This window comes from Protopterus annectens, chromosome 5.part1 (genome assembly GCF_019279795.1).
Source record: "Protopterus annectens isolate FY-2018-M chromosome 5.part1, PAN1.0, whole genome shotgun sequence".
In the NCBI taxonomy this organism is placed as follows: Eukaryota; Metazoa; Chordata; order Ceratodontiformes; family Protopteridae; genus Protopterus; species Protopterus annectens.
Window position 1 is genome coordinate 618297912 of NC_056736.1, and position 20094 is coordinate 618318005.

The window sequence follows — 20094 nt, forward strand, 5'->3', positions numbered from 1 at the left end:
CACCAGTGTTTCTGGTTGTTTTTTTTTATTTATTTTTCAGCTCTTTTGGACTGTTTGTTTTTAAAGGTTTTAGAACTCCAAGATCAGAAGGTAAATGAACAATTTGGATATTGCTGCTGTCACTAGGAAAAACAAAACACCCCAGATGTGAGAATTGCTTTCATACACTGAACTGATAGCCTTAGTGGAATGCCTTACATGACATAATATTAAAGGTCAAGGTCAAAGGGCATTCTATAGAGAATTATGTGGAGGTGGAGCATCATTCAATGAAAAATAACAGAAAAATAGTGAAAACGATCACAAACCATGAAACAGTTACAGCAAAAGTGCAGAAGGAGGCATTGCAACAATAAAATAACCATGAAGGTAAGAACAGCAACAAATTAATCTAACAAACAATAAATCTACATTTAATGCCAATAATAACAAAGATGTACCCCATGTCTGTTTGCTCAGTAGCAGCCAACATCCTTTGCACAAAAGAAGCCTCCCCGACCCAAATTTTTATTGAAAAACTGTCATTCAACCCTTGCAGCTTGCTTTGCATGACAGTAACATATATTACTGAGGCATTAAAAATCCACTTAAACCTTAGCTCTGTCATAAGAAAAATCCAGGAATGGCACAGTATCCCCTGTCCTACTCACTCTGCCAACCCTTTGCTTCCATAAGTGTTCAGATATCCTGGCTTGACAATCAAGATATAACTTCTTCAGAAATAAAGCATCCCTATCACCCAAAAAGAGCATGCTGTGATAATCAGATACCAAGGCATTATGAAAATAATTGTGTCATACTCATAAAACACTAAAGCCTTGTCTGTATTCTTTCAGTGTTTTAATCATAAGTAAAACAACCAAAATGCAAAGTTAAATTAATGTTTTTTTGTCATTGTTGCTGTTTTTATTGCATACTAGTGTAGTCCGATCCACTTTGAATTAGTTTCAGTCACAGTCTAGGGATTAGAGTTGAAAGAGGCAATATAGTGCTTAATGTGATGTACTGAAAAAATACAGAAGTACAAAAATATAGCATCAGTTTTAAATTCAAATAGTGAAATTAAATGAGTCTTCTATAATAGATGGAGATACAAAACATCTTTCCCCAAATAACTATCTGCATTTCAAAAAACATCTGTCCTAGTTTTCTCAAAAAAAAAAAATACTGCCAGATCAGCTTCTACCATTAATGTCTTATGATCTGAAAAAAGTAGAGAAAATATACCCTTGTAACAATAATGCAGGACTTTATGCCCCCTGTGGTCAAACTATATTCAGAAATTGTTTATAAATTCCAAAGGTTTTAATAGCTAACCTAACAGCAGCTCAACAGTAAACTGAAGGGAAACAACAGGTTTTACAGCCAGGAAACAAGGTTATTAACCTTATATTTTTCCTGTACTGCTCTACAAGGACAATACTTTGTTTACAGCTACCCTCAAGCCTCCGCAGCACTAGCTTACAATGCTTAGGTGCCCTAGCTTATAACTGTAAAATATCCCCAAACTCAGGACTATTTTTGAGTTTACTTTATTTATAATCTTTTTAACTTTTCAATTTGGAAGTAAGACTTACCCTGGTAAACTGGATGCCTGTTCTTATGTGAACAGCATACACAGACTGGCCCTGTAGCACGGTTGGGTCGGGGGTTACATCTACACTTATACCTAACCACAGTCACCTGACTGCCCATCAGCACCAATCAACTGTCTCAGCTAATTTAATCACCTCCCAAGTAAACCTCACCACCTATCCACCCATTTTCAGATTCCAATCCCACCCCCTCCCTGCCCCTCATCCAGCACCTTATATCTTTCTTCTCCTACCAGACCCTATAATGCAAATCCTATTACCATTGCTCTTACTAGCACTCACTTCCTTATCCTATACTACATCAATACATACATACATACATCAACCTAAACAGCACCTCATGCCACACAACACACACTATAAGGCACACCAATATCCATATAAACTTTAAAATCTGCTCAGCATTATTTAACAGTAGCATTATTTTACACACTTATAAGACTCACCTACCAACTGCTGACAATAGGAAAGCAGTCTACATATCCCTCTCAAACTTAATGCGCACTATTAAGCACATTTTTAATCTCAGTATAACACTCCTAACCCAGGACCCCCATCACTTCCTCTCCCAATAAAACTCAATCTGATCTACTAATTGTTAATATTAACACTGGAAGTATTTGCAACAAACTCCCTGACCTTAATTCATTTATAACCCACTACTCCCCTGACATACTTACTATTACCGAGTCATGGCTAAAACCACATATCCCCAGCGAAGAAATTTTCCCAGCAGGTTATAACATCATAAGGTTAGACAGAACAGGTAGGAAGGGTTGTGGGGTAGCAATTCTATTCAAAGACACACTAAACCTCCAGCCACTTTATACCACTTTACCAATATTCCAAAATGCAGAAACCATAGGCTCTACCCTAGCAGTAAATAATGAAAAAAAAATTAACATCCTCTGCAGCTGTATTCCTCCTGGAAATAATACTCCTACCATAAAAGAAATCCTTCAATGGCTTAGTCAGAATTCTCCTAAAGAAACTATCTTATTAGGTGACCTAAATACTGACTGGTTATCCTGTAACTCAAGCAACCCTGCCAACCAAATTAACCTCTATGGATTTACCCAACTAATTCAAGAGCCCACCAGAATAGACAAAAAGACCCAGAAACAAAGCATTATTGATTGGAGATTGGTGAACAGCCCCAAACATCACTGTCAGACTGGTTGCTTACCAGATGGACTTGATGATCATCACCCTACTTTCCTCCTAAGGAAACGTATCAATATTCCAAAGCCTATAATCTACAGACAAATCAGGGACAACCGCAATCTAAACCCAGAGACCTAAACAACATTCTAAAGCAATCTAACTGGAAACCTCTAAGAACTTTAGACCTAGATCTAGCAGAAGACTATTTCAACAACATGTTCATCACAGTTCTAAATTCAATGGCACCAATTACGACAGTAGAAGCCAAAGCAAACTCTGCTCCATAGTTGAGTAGGGACACAAGAGCCCTACTAAAAATAGCGACAAGGTATGGAAACAATGGAAAAACGACAACTCCAGTCTCACAAAACAACACTATAAACAACTTAGGAACCAAGCCAAGAAACAAACCAAACTAGATAAACAAAATTACTTTTTAGGTCTCCAAAACAAATACTCAAAAGATCCCCATAAATTCTGGCACAGCATCAACACCTTGCTAAAACCTGGCAAAATTACTCCAACTACCAGCCAATGGCTATACCTTCTCCCTTGTCCAAACTTCTTGAGAAGTGCATACACCTGCAAGTTATGCAATTCTTGAACTCACACAATCTCCTCTCCTTCACTCAACATGGCTTCCACCCCCACCACAGCACAATCACAGCTCTTCTCTCATTCACCAACCACATAAATCATCACAGAAATAACAATAACTATGTATCTGCTGTCTTTTTAGATCTCTCCAAAGCCTTTGACATGGTCTCACATCCCAAAATACTAGATGCTCTTGACTCACTCTCCTTCACTTCCCCTACTATATCCTGCTTTAAAAGTTACTTATCTGTCAGACAACAAGCTGTCCAATGGCAAAACGAACTATCTCCTCCTCTCTCCAACTCTATTGGGGTACCACAAGGCTCTATATTGGGTCCAGTACTTTTCTCTATTTTTACAAACAATCTACATACTTCCTGCAAACATGCCACACTAATTCAGTATGCAGATGATTCTACTCTCATTTGCACAGCCCCATCTATTATCACCCTACAAAAACTGACCCAAGAATCATTCTCTGCTGTTGAAAGTTGGATCACTGAAATCCAACTCATTCTCAACCCTAACAAAACCAAATTACTCCTGTTCACCCCTAATAAAACAAAATCTACTCCCTCAACTTTCTCCATCACATCCAGAAATGGCACTATCATTACACCATCAACCCGTACTAAACTCCTAGGGGTGGAAATTGATAATAACCTATCTTTTGATATTCATATAGCACAAACAATCCAGAAAGTTCATAAGAAAATGGGGACACTCTACAGACAAAAACTTTCAGACAGATAAAGCAATTCACAACCAACTCACCCTTTAGAACCTACCACTGCCAGGCACTAAAAGAAATTCAATGGCTAGAATTTCCTCACTTACTCACCTACCAACAACTCACCTGTGCCTTTAACATCATAAACTACCCAGAGAAAACTCCAGCACTAAAACAGTTGCTAACACTTTATTCTACCAGTTGTCCTCTTTGCTCATCTTATAAACCTCTCCTCAGTATTACAACTGCCATACCATAGCAAAAAATGGAATAACCTCCCCACTAATATAACCTCAACTACAACAAACACACAATTTAAAAACCTACTCATACCACGTCTCAGGAAAACCTGGACCTACCCATGTATTACGTGGCAGTCTCCTCTGGCTTTCTTCTCCTTTATCTTTACAAATCGAACTATAGGCTCTCACTTTCTCATAGATTTAACTTTCCTCCTTGTAATCTGGATGCTCAGGTTATATTATTTCGCTCAGGTTATATTATTTCACTCAGGTTATATTATTAAGCTCAGGTTATATTATTAAGCTCAGGTTATATTATTTCGCTCAGGTTATATTATTAAGCTCAGGTTATATTATTTCGCTCAGGTTATATTATTTCGCTCAGGTTATATTATTTCACTCAGGTTATATTATTTCGCTCGGGTTATATTATTTCGCTCGGGTTATATTATTTCGCTCAGGTTATATTATTTCGCTCAGGTTATATTATTTCGCTCAGGTTATATTATTTCACTCAGGTTATATTATTTTCCTTCTCTGTTCCTTAATAGAAGCAAATGTAAAATGCTAATTGTATGTAACTGTTATTTAAAGAATAGCATTTTCTCTGTCAGGTCAGCTATATTTTATATGTAACTTTATCAAAGTATCGGTTCTTTACCAATCACAACTGAAACATTGTAAACAATATTTGTATGTACTTACAGTTAACCTGATTTTCATGTCAGTATTACCTGTGTCATAACTACTTTATTACATGTTAATTGTGGAGCTTTTCTCCCCGGGCATCCACTGAAAATGGACCTGGTCCAGCTGGATTTTCCCGCTTAACAAATGTAAAATAAAATAAAATAAAAATAAATAATAAATAAATAAAAAGTTATAAGTATGGATGAATTTGAAAAAAAATCAAGTAGGCAGTTACATCAGGAAATAAAATGTACAAACAGGTCCTAAAAGCATTCGATTTTGATGATGTTAGGCTCTAAGTTTGATTTATCACTAAGATCTTATCAATGGGATAGTTAGCTACAGCATGAAATAACTAGGTTTACACCAGATACGCACCATATAATGTCTTAAAGAGGCAATATTTATCAGACTTTAAAAAGGAGCAGTAATCCACTTAGTCATCTAACCACTAAGTATCAAATGTTGCTCCTCGCTTCACTCATTGACATTAGCTATGAAATATCACTGTTATGGAGTCTTTTTTGGAATCTGAGACTCTGAGGGTGAGTGTCACTAATATTTGCAATGAAGTACCCTTTTAAGAACTAGATATCCTTGGAAAGCAAGCAGATGATTAATGTATAAAGCCAGCTATATAGTTAAAAGGACAATAGAATTATATCTGTTCTCAATGGCATCACAGACTCCAAAGATGTAGGAGATGGAACATATTTTTGTTATGTTTGGGTCATTCTGCTGTGCCAAAGAAATGCTAATGTTGGGTGCCAACTGTAATACTCAAATAAGTAAAAGAGAAGGACCTCTCTTATCTCAAGAACAAAACAATGCACAAGCTAAAAGTCATCCCTCTACCTTGGAATACCAGGTGAAGTACGTGATAACCCCAGTACTGGTCAATTCTTTCAATTTAAGATGTAATAGCTAACTGCACCCTTTAACATATAAGTTTTTTAGGAAAACGTTTGCTGCAGCCCAGGACGTGTGTAAATGATCATGTTATTTAACAGTGATGTTGTGATAATAACACTTTCCTCAGGTCATAAAGGTCATGTGTAGCCCTCCACTAGTTATATGACCTTTTAATTTTCATGGCAAACCTGTGCCTACATTGTTTCACAACATGTTGAGCAAACCAAACAGCTGTTTCAAATTTATAATAAGAAAGTTTTGCTTTTAAATAAAATGTAACTTGTGTTATCCTTCACAATGTCTTTGCTTCGCACCTCAGTTGCATGAGATGTTGTGACATCATTACGTGCGACTCAACCATTCTGATGCATGGATGCTGAACGGGAGGTGAACAATAAGCAAGCAGCTACTGGAGTAGTAACAAAGTTAAATGCCTTATTTTACCACACTGGCACACTTTCAACATATTTCAAAGTATTCACTCTTATAAATTTAAGATATGTGCAAGCACTGATACCAGAGTGAACAAGGCTGCAATGGCATCATCTTAATAAGTAATCAGTGTTGATATGTCCTGTCACTGAAGTAAGATAGACACAGGAATTATATGAACATTAAAAGGGTACTTCATTGCAAATATTAGTGGCACTCACCCTCAGAGTCTCAGATTCCAAAAAAGACTCCATAACAGCGATATGTCAGTGTATATGCATCGCTTGCCCTAGAACAGAATTTGAAAAATGCAAGAACTTGCCAGATGATGTCAGAAAACTGCATGGAGTGGAAACAAATGCAGAAAGTGTGTATGAGGGATGTATACCTTCTAAGGCACTTTAAAAACTCATTTTTAAAATAATTATGCACAGGAATCAAGCAAGCCAGAAAAAAAAACACATCACCATGGAAGTAGCTGGGCTGCTGATTTCCTGCAATGAATTTTGAAAAGGTACGATCTTGCTTTCCACATGATCTCTAACAGAACTTTCAAAACGGTGCCCGATATCATCCAGCACTTAAAAGAAGTCCGATATCTCAACGAGTTAGACCACGCAGTATTAAACGTATTAAGATATCCATAGGCATGCAAAAAGAAATATTGTTGTCACTCTGTCGTAATAATGAGCCCAGAACTGCAATGGACCCTTCTACTTCCACGTTGTAAGTTATTCACAATTTTAAATGCAAATTACTTAATATACAAACAGCAACTGCAGTATACATTGAATAATATAGTGCAAGAGTTGCTATATAACGATACGAGATAGTTCCCCATAGCAGAATCTTAGCAATAACCATGATTAAGTGCATGACAGCACCCATGACAGTCCCAAGTTTAAATTCTGATAAGTGATAACCACACTGGACTTAGTTTATGCAAATACACCTGTTAAAACTTTTTTTTTAATTATAGATAGAACACATTTAAGAATGTATGCAAGACACGCACATTTATGTTTTTCATATTATTGTTAACATAAATGCAATCCTTCTGCTTAATCCTTGTATTATATTATAAAGGCAGCAAGTTTGATTCTGCCAAAGCAAGCTTCTAGAGATGTTGGCCAAAGTTGCTTCTTGCACATAATCAGCTTGCAATCTTACCACAGTCATAAGTGCATGCAGCAACAGGACTCTGATCAAATAAAGACACAGCACATGGGAAACTCTCCTTAAAATCTATTGTTAGGCTGCTATGTTACTGACATTTAACCCAGCCAAATAATTATTTCTACTTTCTTGGTCCCTCGTCCAAATATACTCATACATTATGAGAGTGCATAAATTAAAATATAACATACATTACAATTGTTTTAGTCCATCCAGCTCAACATGTCCACTGGCAGTGGCAACATAACCTTTGCAGTTATGTTATTTCATCATCTATTTAAAAGTAATAATGCAAGCATATCTTGAAATAATAATCATTGCATATATTGTTTCAATCACCTCATATATGAATAATCTATGGTAAATGTTGAATGTTAGATGATTTAATGATCCTAACGGTTTTCTTACTATATTTACTCTGATATTTCTGTATCCAGTCAATTTTCCATCCCAGTGACCTCTGTCACATTACATTATGGCACAGGAAAACTTAGCGTGAACTTTTGTCTCTGATAGACAACCTATAAAATCCGTTTACTGCATGTTGCACCCTCAGCTATCAAATATAGGGTGAGCCTTCCCCATTTTGAAGATGTACACCAAGAAAGGTAAGTTCGGAGTCACTCACTTCACATCTCAACTAATTACTTCTTTAGAACAGCATAATTCAATGAGTAACAGAATATGGATATGGAAAGACTACCACTTTTTGACTGATTAATCTGCGGGTGGTGGTGCTGCGGTAGCGTTGTTGCCTCACAGTAAGACACTGTCCGGTTCGATTCTCAGATAGAGCGTCTTCTGCGTGGAGACATGCGTGAATGGGCGTACCTTCATTGAAGGTTGTGCGTCCGACCTGGCAAGCCGGTATGTAAAATTAACTGCTAGTCATTAGCGGACCGGAATTCCGCTGTGGCGACCCCTAACCGGGAAAAGCCGAAAGATACAAACAAACAAACCATTTTTTGACTGATTCTGTTATTATATGTCTTTCCTTATTTTGGGGTCTCTAGTTATTTCTGTCTAACAGGAAAGGCATATCTTAAAACTTGCTGGTTACATTAACTTGGACAAACATTTATGCTACACAATATCACTGACAGTGAAAAACGGACTCTAATGCCAGCACCTAAAAGATTGTACAAGCCTAGAGTTTGTTTTTATTATGCAGACCTACAAAATGGGGAGTAAGTCTCATTAATAACAAGGGCTCAGTTAATTATCCAGATGATCATCAACACACGGGTCTGACATTAGGGTTCTATGATTGTAGAGACCCACATTGTGGCAAATAATCTTACATTTTCTCCACAATGAAAGACATATTAAATAAACATAAGGACAATATTTGATTAGTCATAACTGCAAAACCGTCAGTCTAGAAATTACATTTACAAAGGGAATGGGAGATCAAAGATTATTCATCAAATCAAGTTTGAGAACTATAATATGATGGTGGATCTTAAATTCATGTTTTAAATGGAAATTATCAGAAAGTGAATTAAAGTTAAATGATACTCCCCTCCCACAAACACTTCTCATTTATTCCCACTGCACACTGAAATGTATTGAGGAGCAGAACAGAAAAGATGTGACATGCTCATGTGCTCAAAAAACACCATATGTTAGTACTATTCTGTTTCCAGGTATTAGAATGTCAGTCCGACTTCTCAGATTTGTCTAAGAAGCTGTCAGCAAATGCTTACTTGACAGAATTATTATGAATTAGTAACTATAAGAAATCCATATGTATGCGTCCAGTAACATGCCTATATATACTGATTATGAGAAAATACAACATATGACTCTGTGCACTACAACAGAAAGGAATATTCCTTAGAACGTTTACAAGTACTTTTACTGAAAGCCATTGTGTTTAGACATACATTAATTATTTTAAAAAGCAGAATTAGGGGCCACACAGTGAACACCTGATTAAGAATGACGCAAGTATTTTAAAACTACACTGACATATTTGTGTGAGTCTGTGTGTATGTGTGGGGGGTTATGTATTTGCTGATGGCATTCTCTACTTATGCACCCCCCCATTCCCCAGTACTTTTTAGATGCCCTACAGTTTACAAAGAAGCTATTATACTCAGGGATTACCTTTTCCAGTAATGTAACCTAACAGCAGAAAGAAGTCTATAGAGACATGCAGCTACATTCTCTCAGTAATTCAAGAACCGAGTTAATGGTTCACATCTAAAAGGATCAGGATTACACTAAAATAAGTGTCCTATGTTTATTACCAACTTTTTCGAAGTTCCCTGGAATCCTCTTTTTCTGCTCTGTTAATATATAATCAATTTTCAAAGAACTGCATGCATGCTGCTTTTGTACAATACATTCTGACTGGAACACATTTACTTTGCTCCCTAAAAGGCTGTGACTATTATAATTTGTGATTTATTTTTTGGCACAATTAAAGCATTATAGCTTTCCCAGTAAATATGTTTATTTCACTACTCGTGCAATATTATGAGTTTCTGACCATACCATTATTTTAGTTTCACTTTCAAAATGTAGGGGAGGCACAAATTAATTAACAGTTTAAAAATCAATAGTGTAGAAAATTTCTGTTATAGACCACATTCATTCCTTTTTGGTTAAACCAGGCATAGCTCATTTAAAACGCCTCACCTTGCCGTTCTTCTGTATTTACTATCTTATACATATGCCCAAGAGCATTTTTAACAAAATCAAATGGTAAAAATGTGTGCTATGCGCTATTCAGAGTAAGTTTTTAACTATATAATAATTAAATATGCAAGATGGTAATGGTAGTGTAGATTTGTTGCATGACTATAGTAACAGTGCAAAACAGCAATATTCATTTGAAAATAAAAAAAATAATGAAATTTACAAAAAAAACCCAACAGAAAATGGAACTGCACTGTAAGTAAAATGAATTAAAGTTAATTGTTCTACATAAGATGCTTAGATAATAAAGATGTGACAAAGGGAGAACAATCTTGTTAACTTCACTGACCAGCATCAAACATGTAAATAGCATTTTGTGATAGGTTACGCAATGTTTAACAACAGCCAGCAAGTAAAACACATTAATATAGTGCAACAAGGAGAGAAATGGGTTATGCATTAAGAAAAGATCCTTAGAAATGAATGTCAAATTATTTCCTACAAATATATAAAATGATTGATTTAAAGGTGATTTTTTTTACAATGGTGATACAAAATTTGCCTTAAGATAAAACGTTCAGAAAGCATGCGTGATACAGAAAATTCCCATGAAAGGAATCAAAATACAGCATCTTAACAGGGTGAAAGAACATATAAGAGTTTGTATAATATTTACACAAGCAGGCAGGTAATTAAATTTACTTTCAAATGTCATGTGCAACTCAAAAGGAACTTTTCAAAAGCCCATAAGCAGAAAAGTATTTTCTGTATGAGGAAGACTGTCCTTCAGTTCACATGCAGGGGAAAGCTCTCTGAACCCCCACACAACACACAATATTATACCCATCTAAATTGCTACAACATCTCAAAGGAGGCAGTAATTTCCCCAAACTAGTGATTTCTTCAATCATCACATTGTGCTTACTGAACATTGATTTGTTAAGTTTGGCTCCCTGTGGGAGTGCCATTTTGAGGGGGTCTTCATATGATCTACATCCACATGAGCCATAGGTTTATAGGTGATTCTTGAGTTTGTCCATAAGCATGTGTGTGTGTGTGTGTGTGTGTGTGTGTGTGTGTGTGTGTGTGTGTGTGTGTGTGTGTGTGTATGAGTGCATGCCTGTCAGCCTCTGTGTATCTATGCATGTTTGTACGTGTGTGTGCGCGTGCATGTACTTGTGCGTGAGTCTGTGTGCATGCATGTTTGTGTGTGCATGTGTGTGTGCACGTGTGTGCATGACACTGCATGGTTGTAGGTATGTATATCTATGTGCATTTATTTGCATGTGAGTCTGTGTGCTCACATGTTTGTGTGAGTATATGTGTGTGTGTGTGTGTGTGTGTGTGTGTGTGTGTGTGTGCACATGAGTGCATGTGTGTGTGTGTGTGTGTGTGTGTGTGTGTGTGTGTGTGTATGTGTGTGTATGTGTGTGTGTGTATGTGCCCATGAATGCAATTTGCAATTATGTGTTTGTACATATTGCCATAGACCAGTCTGTATACAGATGTATAGACTTTTGTTGGGCGCTTAATTCAGTCATGTAATTATCACCGGGAATTTACATGGAGTGCAGTGCCTACCTCATGCTGCACTACAGCTCGGGTACTGGAGATTAAACTGAAGCACCTTGTACAAGAAAATAACCCATTGCTTTCTGATCTTCTAGGACTAAATGCAGGTATGCTACCTGTTCAGATGAACAGAATATTACATGTGAAAATTAAATCATATAAAGCATATAAATAAAAGAAATTCAGAAAGCAGTGGGTTCGAGTCCCACAAAAATACTTTGGTTTTGTTGGGTCTATATTACATCACTGAATGGCAATTCAGTGAATAACCTTTCATTGAACACTTATTTATCAATGCCGCTCTTCAGTGAATGGTTAATTTTCATTAGGACAAAGAAGCAGTTGGCCAACTGAGCGACCGCAAAACACAAACTAAAATTTAAAACCTGCCAAGGTGAGGGGTTATACCCCCACATCCCCAGTGGGGTGATCTGCACCCCACACTCCCCCAACTAAATATACCAACTCTGAGATTTCATTAGAGTGGGGAAAAGGGCAAATTCCAGATGGTGGCCAACCGTTGGTTTGTCCTAGTTAGATTCCGCCATTGACTGGACAGCAGCTTTGATAAATAGGGTCTGATGACAAAGTAATATAGACCTGGATGTCTCACTCATTATCTGTGTGAATTTGGAAACAGTGATGCATAAGGATCATTTAATTCCTGCAGTTAATGTTTCTGAACACTGGACCTGTCAGAATAGCAGATATTGTGCTATGCAGGATTTTATATATTCCCATCTTTTCCATTTTCTCGGAGCTTGTGCAGCCTCAAAGATGGCATAATTAAAAACTGGGAGTGTGGGAGCTTGCCTTCATATTACTTGGTGCAGGGGGCTTGCTACTAGCAAAAAAAAAAAACAATATCTGTATGTGTTTTGTGTAATTTCTAGTCTGACTTATATAAGGATAAAATGTTTGTAGTGGTAAATACTTTTTCTATAATTAATTAAATGGAAATTAAATGCTTTATAGTGATCCATAACTCTGTGCATTGATTAATCATGTGTTTGTTAATGATATAATTAATCTTAGTAAATCCTCCTTTCTCTAGTAATGTGATTATTGCCATGACAGAGCTACTACTCTCCTGTGGTGCTACAAGTCATATAAACCATTAGTCTGAGGTCCCCTTTGCCTGGTTAAGCAGTTGGATTTCGAAGATCGGAGAATACTTCTAAAAGTAGAGCAGGGAGCATATCCATGCCCTTGCAAACTTTCCCTTAATGAGTCTATATGAAATAATGTACTGGTTTATCCTGTAAAATGTTCCATAGATCAAGCATATACATAATTAAAAAAGAAATAATAGCCAAATAAAATATTTCATAAAATGACTCCTGCAAACTTCAACCCAGTAGCATCAAAACAAATATCAGGAAAACAGGAACAAATTTCCAGTTTGCAGTTAACCTTAACAGTTAACTTTATCAATATCTTATATTTTCTTTCTTTTCTAAACAAAAACAAATGTATTCTTCAAAAACTCAAACAGCAATGCTACACTTTCAAAAGACTTCAGACTAGAGTGAAAACATATTGAAATAGCGCCTGGATCAGTTTTTGTGTCAGAAGTAGAAAACAAAGAACAGAAGCATTCAACAACAGGGCATTGTTAAATACAGTTTGTTCTAGGTATCAAAGACATGATGTTCTGTTGGTGGAGTAATGATGTTCTGTTGATGGAGTAATGACAGGCAAAGTCTTACCAAACTATGACTTAGGTAACTTCCCTGCAGGTGGTTGTGAGTGGAATGGAAGAAGGTATAACTCATCGATCACAAATGGGCAATGTGTAACTCATTTAGTGCTTTTCCTCACATGCAATCGAATATTTTTATTACACTGCTGTTATTGAGTCACTGTTTTGGAGATTTCACTATGGAGATGGCATATATAAGTGCGAAGAGGGGATGGCCGCCAGTTGGAATTCATGGAGCCAAGACCCTTTTGTTAGTGTTTTTTTTCCATTTGGATAATGATTTGACTGGTTGTGTTGATCCAGTTGCAACTGTATTTATCAATGATCTACAGTGTGTGTGTGTGTGTGTGTGTGTGTGTGTGTGTGTGTGTGTGTGTGTGTGTGTGTGTGTGTGTATATATATATATATATATATATATATATATATATATATATATATATATATATATGGGTTCACGAGACAATCTCGAAATACTGAAATGTCGAATTTCAGCATTTCGAGACTGAATAGCCAAAAGTGCAGTTACGCGAAACTGCACTATCTCGAATGTGGAAATGTCGAATTTGCTGTCGTGGTGTCGCGTTCGTGACGTGCAGTGTGTGGATTTAGCTGGGGATTCAAGTAAGTGGTGTTTATGTAAGGGTATTGGGTGGGGATTTTAGTGTGTGTAAGTGTGTGTAGTGGTGGTTTTTATGTGTTTGTATGTTTAGTGCGACCTTGGAGTTAGTAAATATATATATATATATATATATATATATATATATATATATATATATATATATATATATATATATATAAGTGGGGGGTGTGCGGGGGTGCAGGGGTGCTTGCCCTCCTCCTTACAGGTAGGGTAGGTGTGTTTATATGTTATGTTGTGTTTGTGTGTGCTGTTTCGTTTGTTGTAGTATAGTCAGGTAGGTGTATGTGTATTTGTTTGTGTGGTGGTGGTGGTGGTGGTGTGTGTGTGTGTGTGTGTGTGTGTGTGTGTGTGTATGGTGCAATTGTGGTTTTTGTGGTTGTGGGTTTTCGGGTATGTGAAATTTTGACTATACAGTCTCAAAATACTGAAATTCGACATTTCAGTATTTTGAGATTGTCTAGTGAATCCCTATATATTTATATATATATATATATATATATATATATATATATACACACACACACACACACACACACACACACACACACACATATATGTGTGTGTGTGTGTGTGTGTGTGTGTGTAAAAATATGCAAATCTATGTTTATAAAAGAACTAAGTATTTAACTTCTTATTTAAATATGCCCTTATCAGGAAATGCCATTGTGGTCCATATAATAATGCCATTTCCTCAGGAACTGCCATTGTGGTCCATATAACAATGTCATTTTTTCAGGAACTGCCATTGTGGTCCATATAATAATCCAATTTCCTTATGCTCAGTATTCATATTATTATTAATTACTACCAAAGTAAAACTGCACTGTATGGCTGCAGCTTGTATTAATGTTAGATTTAACTATTGAACCTGCATGGTTATTTGTTTTCACTCTGTAAACAGTTCATATGTCCGCCTGCGTACCTACTGGAATTGTATCAGTGTCAGAAAAAAATATTTTATATCACCAATAGAAATATGAATTTAATTCACAGACAGCCAGGTTTTAGTTTCTTTCAAGTCATACCCTTGGTGAAAAATTACATACATACTGCCAAAGAAGTAGTTCAAATCCTGCCTGCTCCCCCCAGCTATTTATACATCTAGTGTCAGCCTGTATTATTAATAATAATAATAATAATAATAATATTCAATGATATAATAAAGCTAAACCTGCAAACGGTGCTGTTCTTTGTTCCATTTTTAAATAATAAATAGTGCTTTAAAAAAGAGAAACAATGATGAAATTTAACAAAATGTGAATATATACATGGGGAAAATTATGTTTTAGTAGTAATGCATTCGATCTAAGTCTTAGTTTTGCAGCATTGTTGGGAATATGGCAAAGTGTAAAAAAGATGACTTATTTTATTTTGTTTAAGACCATTCATAATTTTAGAAAGAACATTAATGCCATTAACATAATGTACCACAAAGAGGCAGAAAATAGCCAACAGAAAAAAAGGCAGCAAACAAGCTCTCATAAACCTAGAAATAATCATTCTGGAAAGAATGAGTAATGCTACAATGGAAAGGGAATGATACATACCTAGATGCATATGTATATATATAATCTGTCTGTATATGTATGCATGTAAATATATGTACATGCATATGTATATCTGTCTGTATTTATCTATATATATGTATGTATGTAAGTATATATGTGTGTGTGTTATAAAGTGGGTTAATTCAATTGCTGGAAAGGTTCTTTTAAAGAAATGATTCACAGTGCAGAAACATGAAGTAAGCCTATTGTTCTTTTTAATGTGAATAAACTTAAATTATACTGTCCTTTTGCTGTGTAATTGGAATGTTCCTCTTATCTGTCTTCTGTCTGGCATTTTGTGCCACTCTATTAAAATACAGGAAATCATAGTAAGTAATTCTAACATATATGTTATACAATATATCAAGGCATACTGAACAAGTCTGATTGCATTAGGAAAGTTCCATTTATTAGCACTTCATGGGGCTACCTTGGATGACTCATTACTGTGATAACCCAGGTGTGATACTAAAGAAGCTTTGATAGCTTATAGTTCACACTTACGGTAAGCTGCATATTATTGACGTATTGTGAAAAAGGTCATAGCTTATTTTTTGTATTTTTGGTGCCCCCACCCCTATCCCATGTAGGGTTACCACCTGTCCCACTTTGCAAGGGACAGTGACTCTTTAGGCAGTTGTGTCCTCCGAAAAAAAAAAAATAGCAAATGTCCTGAGATTTCAGGACAAACATATTCCTAAGTTTTCTTTAATAGTTGCATAAAACAGTTATTTTATATATGAAACTTATATATGTTATGTGAAGTAGCATAAGCAATTCAAATGTTACTAGAATAAGCTTTTATTTGTACAAAAAAGTAAAGTTCTGTACTATGCACGGCTGTAGCTATGATTTGTCCTGGAAAATCTGACATTTCTGCAGAACATGTCCCACTTTGGGCATTTGAAAAGGTGGCAACCCTAATCTCATGCCTTCAAAGCATGCAACAAGAACAATGAGCAATACCCCGAAAAATAACATAGCTTGTAGCTTAAAAGGAGTAAGTGTGTGTGTGTGTGTGTGTGTGTGTGTGTGTGTGCGCGCGCGCGCGGGCAGCCAGAAAATTCATTCATAGAAGAACATTTTAATTACACAGCCAGAAATACATAGAGTGCAGCTTCTCTTCTGGTTATTACAAACCAAGAATACATCTCTCTTGGCAAAAAATGTCTTCCTATCAGAAGTAAATAGGTGCACCATGATTTACTTGGCGTATGCCTGTCTACTTCAAAGCACAAAGACAAGAGGTCACTGTCTCAAAGGGTAGCACTGAGTTTAACGGCAGCCCAGTTTAGTCATTTGCAAAAGATACATTTCTAAGCCTTTTGTGAGTTCCATTCGGTAACATTTGTTTTTCCTTAAAAAGTGAAACGGACTGAATTCACCTACACTTAAATAAACAAACGTACTTAGTGATCACCCTTGCAAGAGGTGAAATGAAAGCGTCTAAATCTCTCCTTTAACACATGAACTGGCATATATAACTTCCAGTTAGTAAACAAAATATATATTATTTCAGTTATTACCCTGGGATCTGGTCTGGCTCATACTCTGCCCCTCTCCCCAATTCTTTTTTATATTGACCATTTACAGACAGGAGAAACCCCGCACATCATTAGTTTTCACATTGAGTAATTACGACTGCTTGGGGTATACTCAAATGCTTAAGATGGTCGGCGGTAATAATGCTGATGACGATTATAATAATGTTCATACGTATTTCGATTAAACATTAAAACCCCATCCGAACAAAGCAGAATGTAACAGTGACTGTCCAGTTGAACAAGGTTTCTTCTTTCCCTTCATATGACACATGCATTCGACCATCAAAGTGCCCTTTGCACTTTCAATGGATTACTGAAGTTTAATTTAAAGCTCACCTTTCTTCATAATAAAGGGGAGAGCAAAGTTTAAATTATAGCGTTAATCGTCTGCATTCCGGGAGAGTGACTGGCATGAAATTTTCCAAGAAAAAAAAAATATATATATATATATATATATATATATATATATATATATATATACACACACACACACACGTGTGTGTGTGTTTATTTACAAATGTACAGGTACGACTATATATATATATATATATATATATATATATATATATATATATATATATATAGTGAGACTCCGATACCATGTGCAAAAATGAGAAAAGGGTTGAGGTTGGACGGATGGATATCTATAGCTATATATTTTAGAGAGAGAAGTACGCTGTCCGGGAACGTTCCAAGCAGACGCTACCATTGTATGTGATGAAGAATATCTGCACCTAATTAGATATGCAAACTGTTATGTTTCAGCTTTTAGGGGAAAAATTCCCGCTTTTTGAATCTGAAAAGTTGGCACACCTGCCAAATCTGCAACCTGAAGCAAAATGACCACCTGACCTCAGGGAACGCGCTGCAACTGACATGAAAAAAGTAACAGGTTAGAGCTGGACGGCGTATTTCGAGGCTGTATCCCATATACACTATATCATTTATAAGTAAAAGTAGTCACTGTTAATACAAAGGACAAATATGTGATACTGCCAATGTCCTTATTTTCGGCGAACTGCTAAAAGAAATGCCTGTCATCAGTCAGTACATTACAATGGCTATAAGCACCAAGGCAGGGTTGTCACCTTTCAAATGCTCAAAGCAGGACCTTTCTGACTTTTCGTGAGACTTGACAGTGCAAAATAATGAACTTCCTTTTTTTGCCAAAATAAAAAGAAAGCTTATTCTTTGCTTATGCTGTTTCATATAATACTATTTTTTTCATATACTAAACGCTTGTTTTATGCAACTTTTAGCGGAAAACAGAATATATATATATATATATATATATATATATATATATATATATATATATATAGATAGATATGCCATAAAATCATAGGACATTTGATACTTATTTTATTTTTCCGCGGGAAACAACCACCCAAACATAGATTTTCTGTGCAAAAAGGGGCAGGTGTAACATTAACAGGAGATTCCCCGTCTTCACTTACCACATCTTTTCTGAAAGGAACTTGGGTACAAGAAGAACCGGTCCATATTTACAAGACCTGATCTAGTTGTTACCCTCACTACGTTTGATAGCTGATCATGGTTCCCGAAACTGTAGAAGCAATGATCTACCATTACTTCTATTTTACTATGAATGCTCCAAGTCTAGGGTTTCCTGGGACGTGGAGCCTTGGAGGGGCCATCCGTCTCCAACACCTGTAAATTAAAAACTACAGCTCCTGGTACCTGCAGAGCTATTAGCTATTCAGTGACTTCTCAAATGGAACACAATTAGTGGTGTGACTTTTTCACTCACAGCCTATTACACTTCAAATGACAATAACGCTCACTGCTATAAATGAAAGGATAATCACAGCGAATATCCAAACCGGTGAGTTCATTTGCCAAAAAAAAGGAAAATGAAAAATGCATTAGTCTATTACTCCATAGACCATTATTAGCAGCAAAATATACACCTAACCTATTATTATTGTTATTATTATTATTATGTAATAGAACCACGCTGAAAAGTGTTGACAGCTGCCTGCATATCTGCAACAGGTGCTTGTTTTTGGTACCTTAAACCGAGCCTAAGAAAATGATCTGATTAAAGAGAAATGCTAAATGCCAGCAACTTACCTTTCAGTTGTATTACCGCCAAAGTATACATTAACGAAGTCATTCCAGTTAATTTGGGGGAAGGGAGGCAAAAAAGTGCTCCTTTTAATATCACTTGTACTGCGTTTACTAGGGCAATGCCACTTCCATGCCCATTCTGTTAGTGCCAAACTTGTCCGAGTCTGCTTGCTTGATCCAGCTGCGATAAAAGGCAGACAAGAATTAAATAAAAAGAAGTTATAATTTTCAGGGTATGACAACGCCGGTAAGGAGGAACACACAAATACAACCTAAAGGTAAATCAGTAGCCTTCTCTGGCTTTCCAGGATCAGGTCTCTGTTATTGTAGTTAGGTCGGCAGTAGAGTGCTGTGCGCTGCTGATGTAATACGGAGCATATTGCTAGGAGGTCCTCCAGCCTTCTGGAGCGATTCATGAGTAAGAAACACACACGCACGCACACACGCACACACACATATACATTCACTAACGTAAGGAGCGTCCTTCCAGCACACAATGTCTATAACGTCACGCGCGCCCCCACACTCAGGGAAGTGGCACGCGCGCTCCACATATACATACAAATGCGCGCGCACACACACACACACACACACACACACACACACACACACACACACACACACGGTGACGCGCGCATATTGTCTCTATTGAAGTATGCGCGCTCCCATGCTACATGCGCGCGCTTGCACACACGCGCACACAGTAAGGTACGCACCTCCACTGTGTGACCCTTATTTTTATATAGTTTAACATTTCGTTGTAATTTAATTTGTATTTTGAAAAAAAAAATAACGACGTGGAAGTTATCCAGTAAC

General features: G+C 36.5%; 1 protein-coding gene across 1 annotated transcript in view; it reads right to left on the minus strand.

Moving 5' to 3' along the window:
• RXFP2 (relaxin family peptide receptor 2) overlaps positions 1-19781 on the minus strand; it is a 1960183-nt gene extending 1940402 nt beyond the window's left edge. Inside the window, exon 1 of the mRNA XM_044073236.1 lies at positions 19282-19781. Within this exon, the coding sequence (XP_043929171.1) occupies positions 19282-19324 (43 nt within the window). The 5' untranslated portion in view covers positions 19325-19781. The remainder of the gene's footprint in view (positions 1-19281) is intronic.
• Positions 19782-20094: the final 313 nt, after the last annotated feature.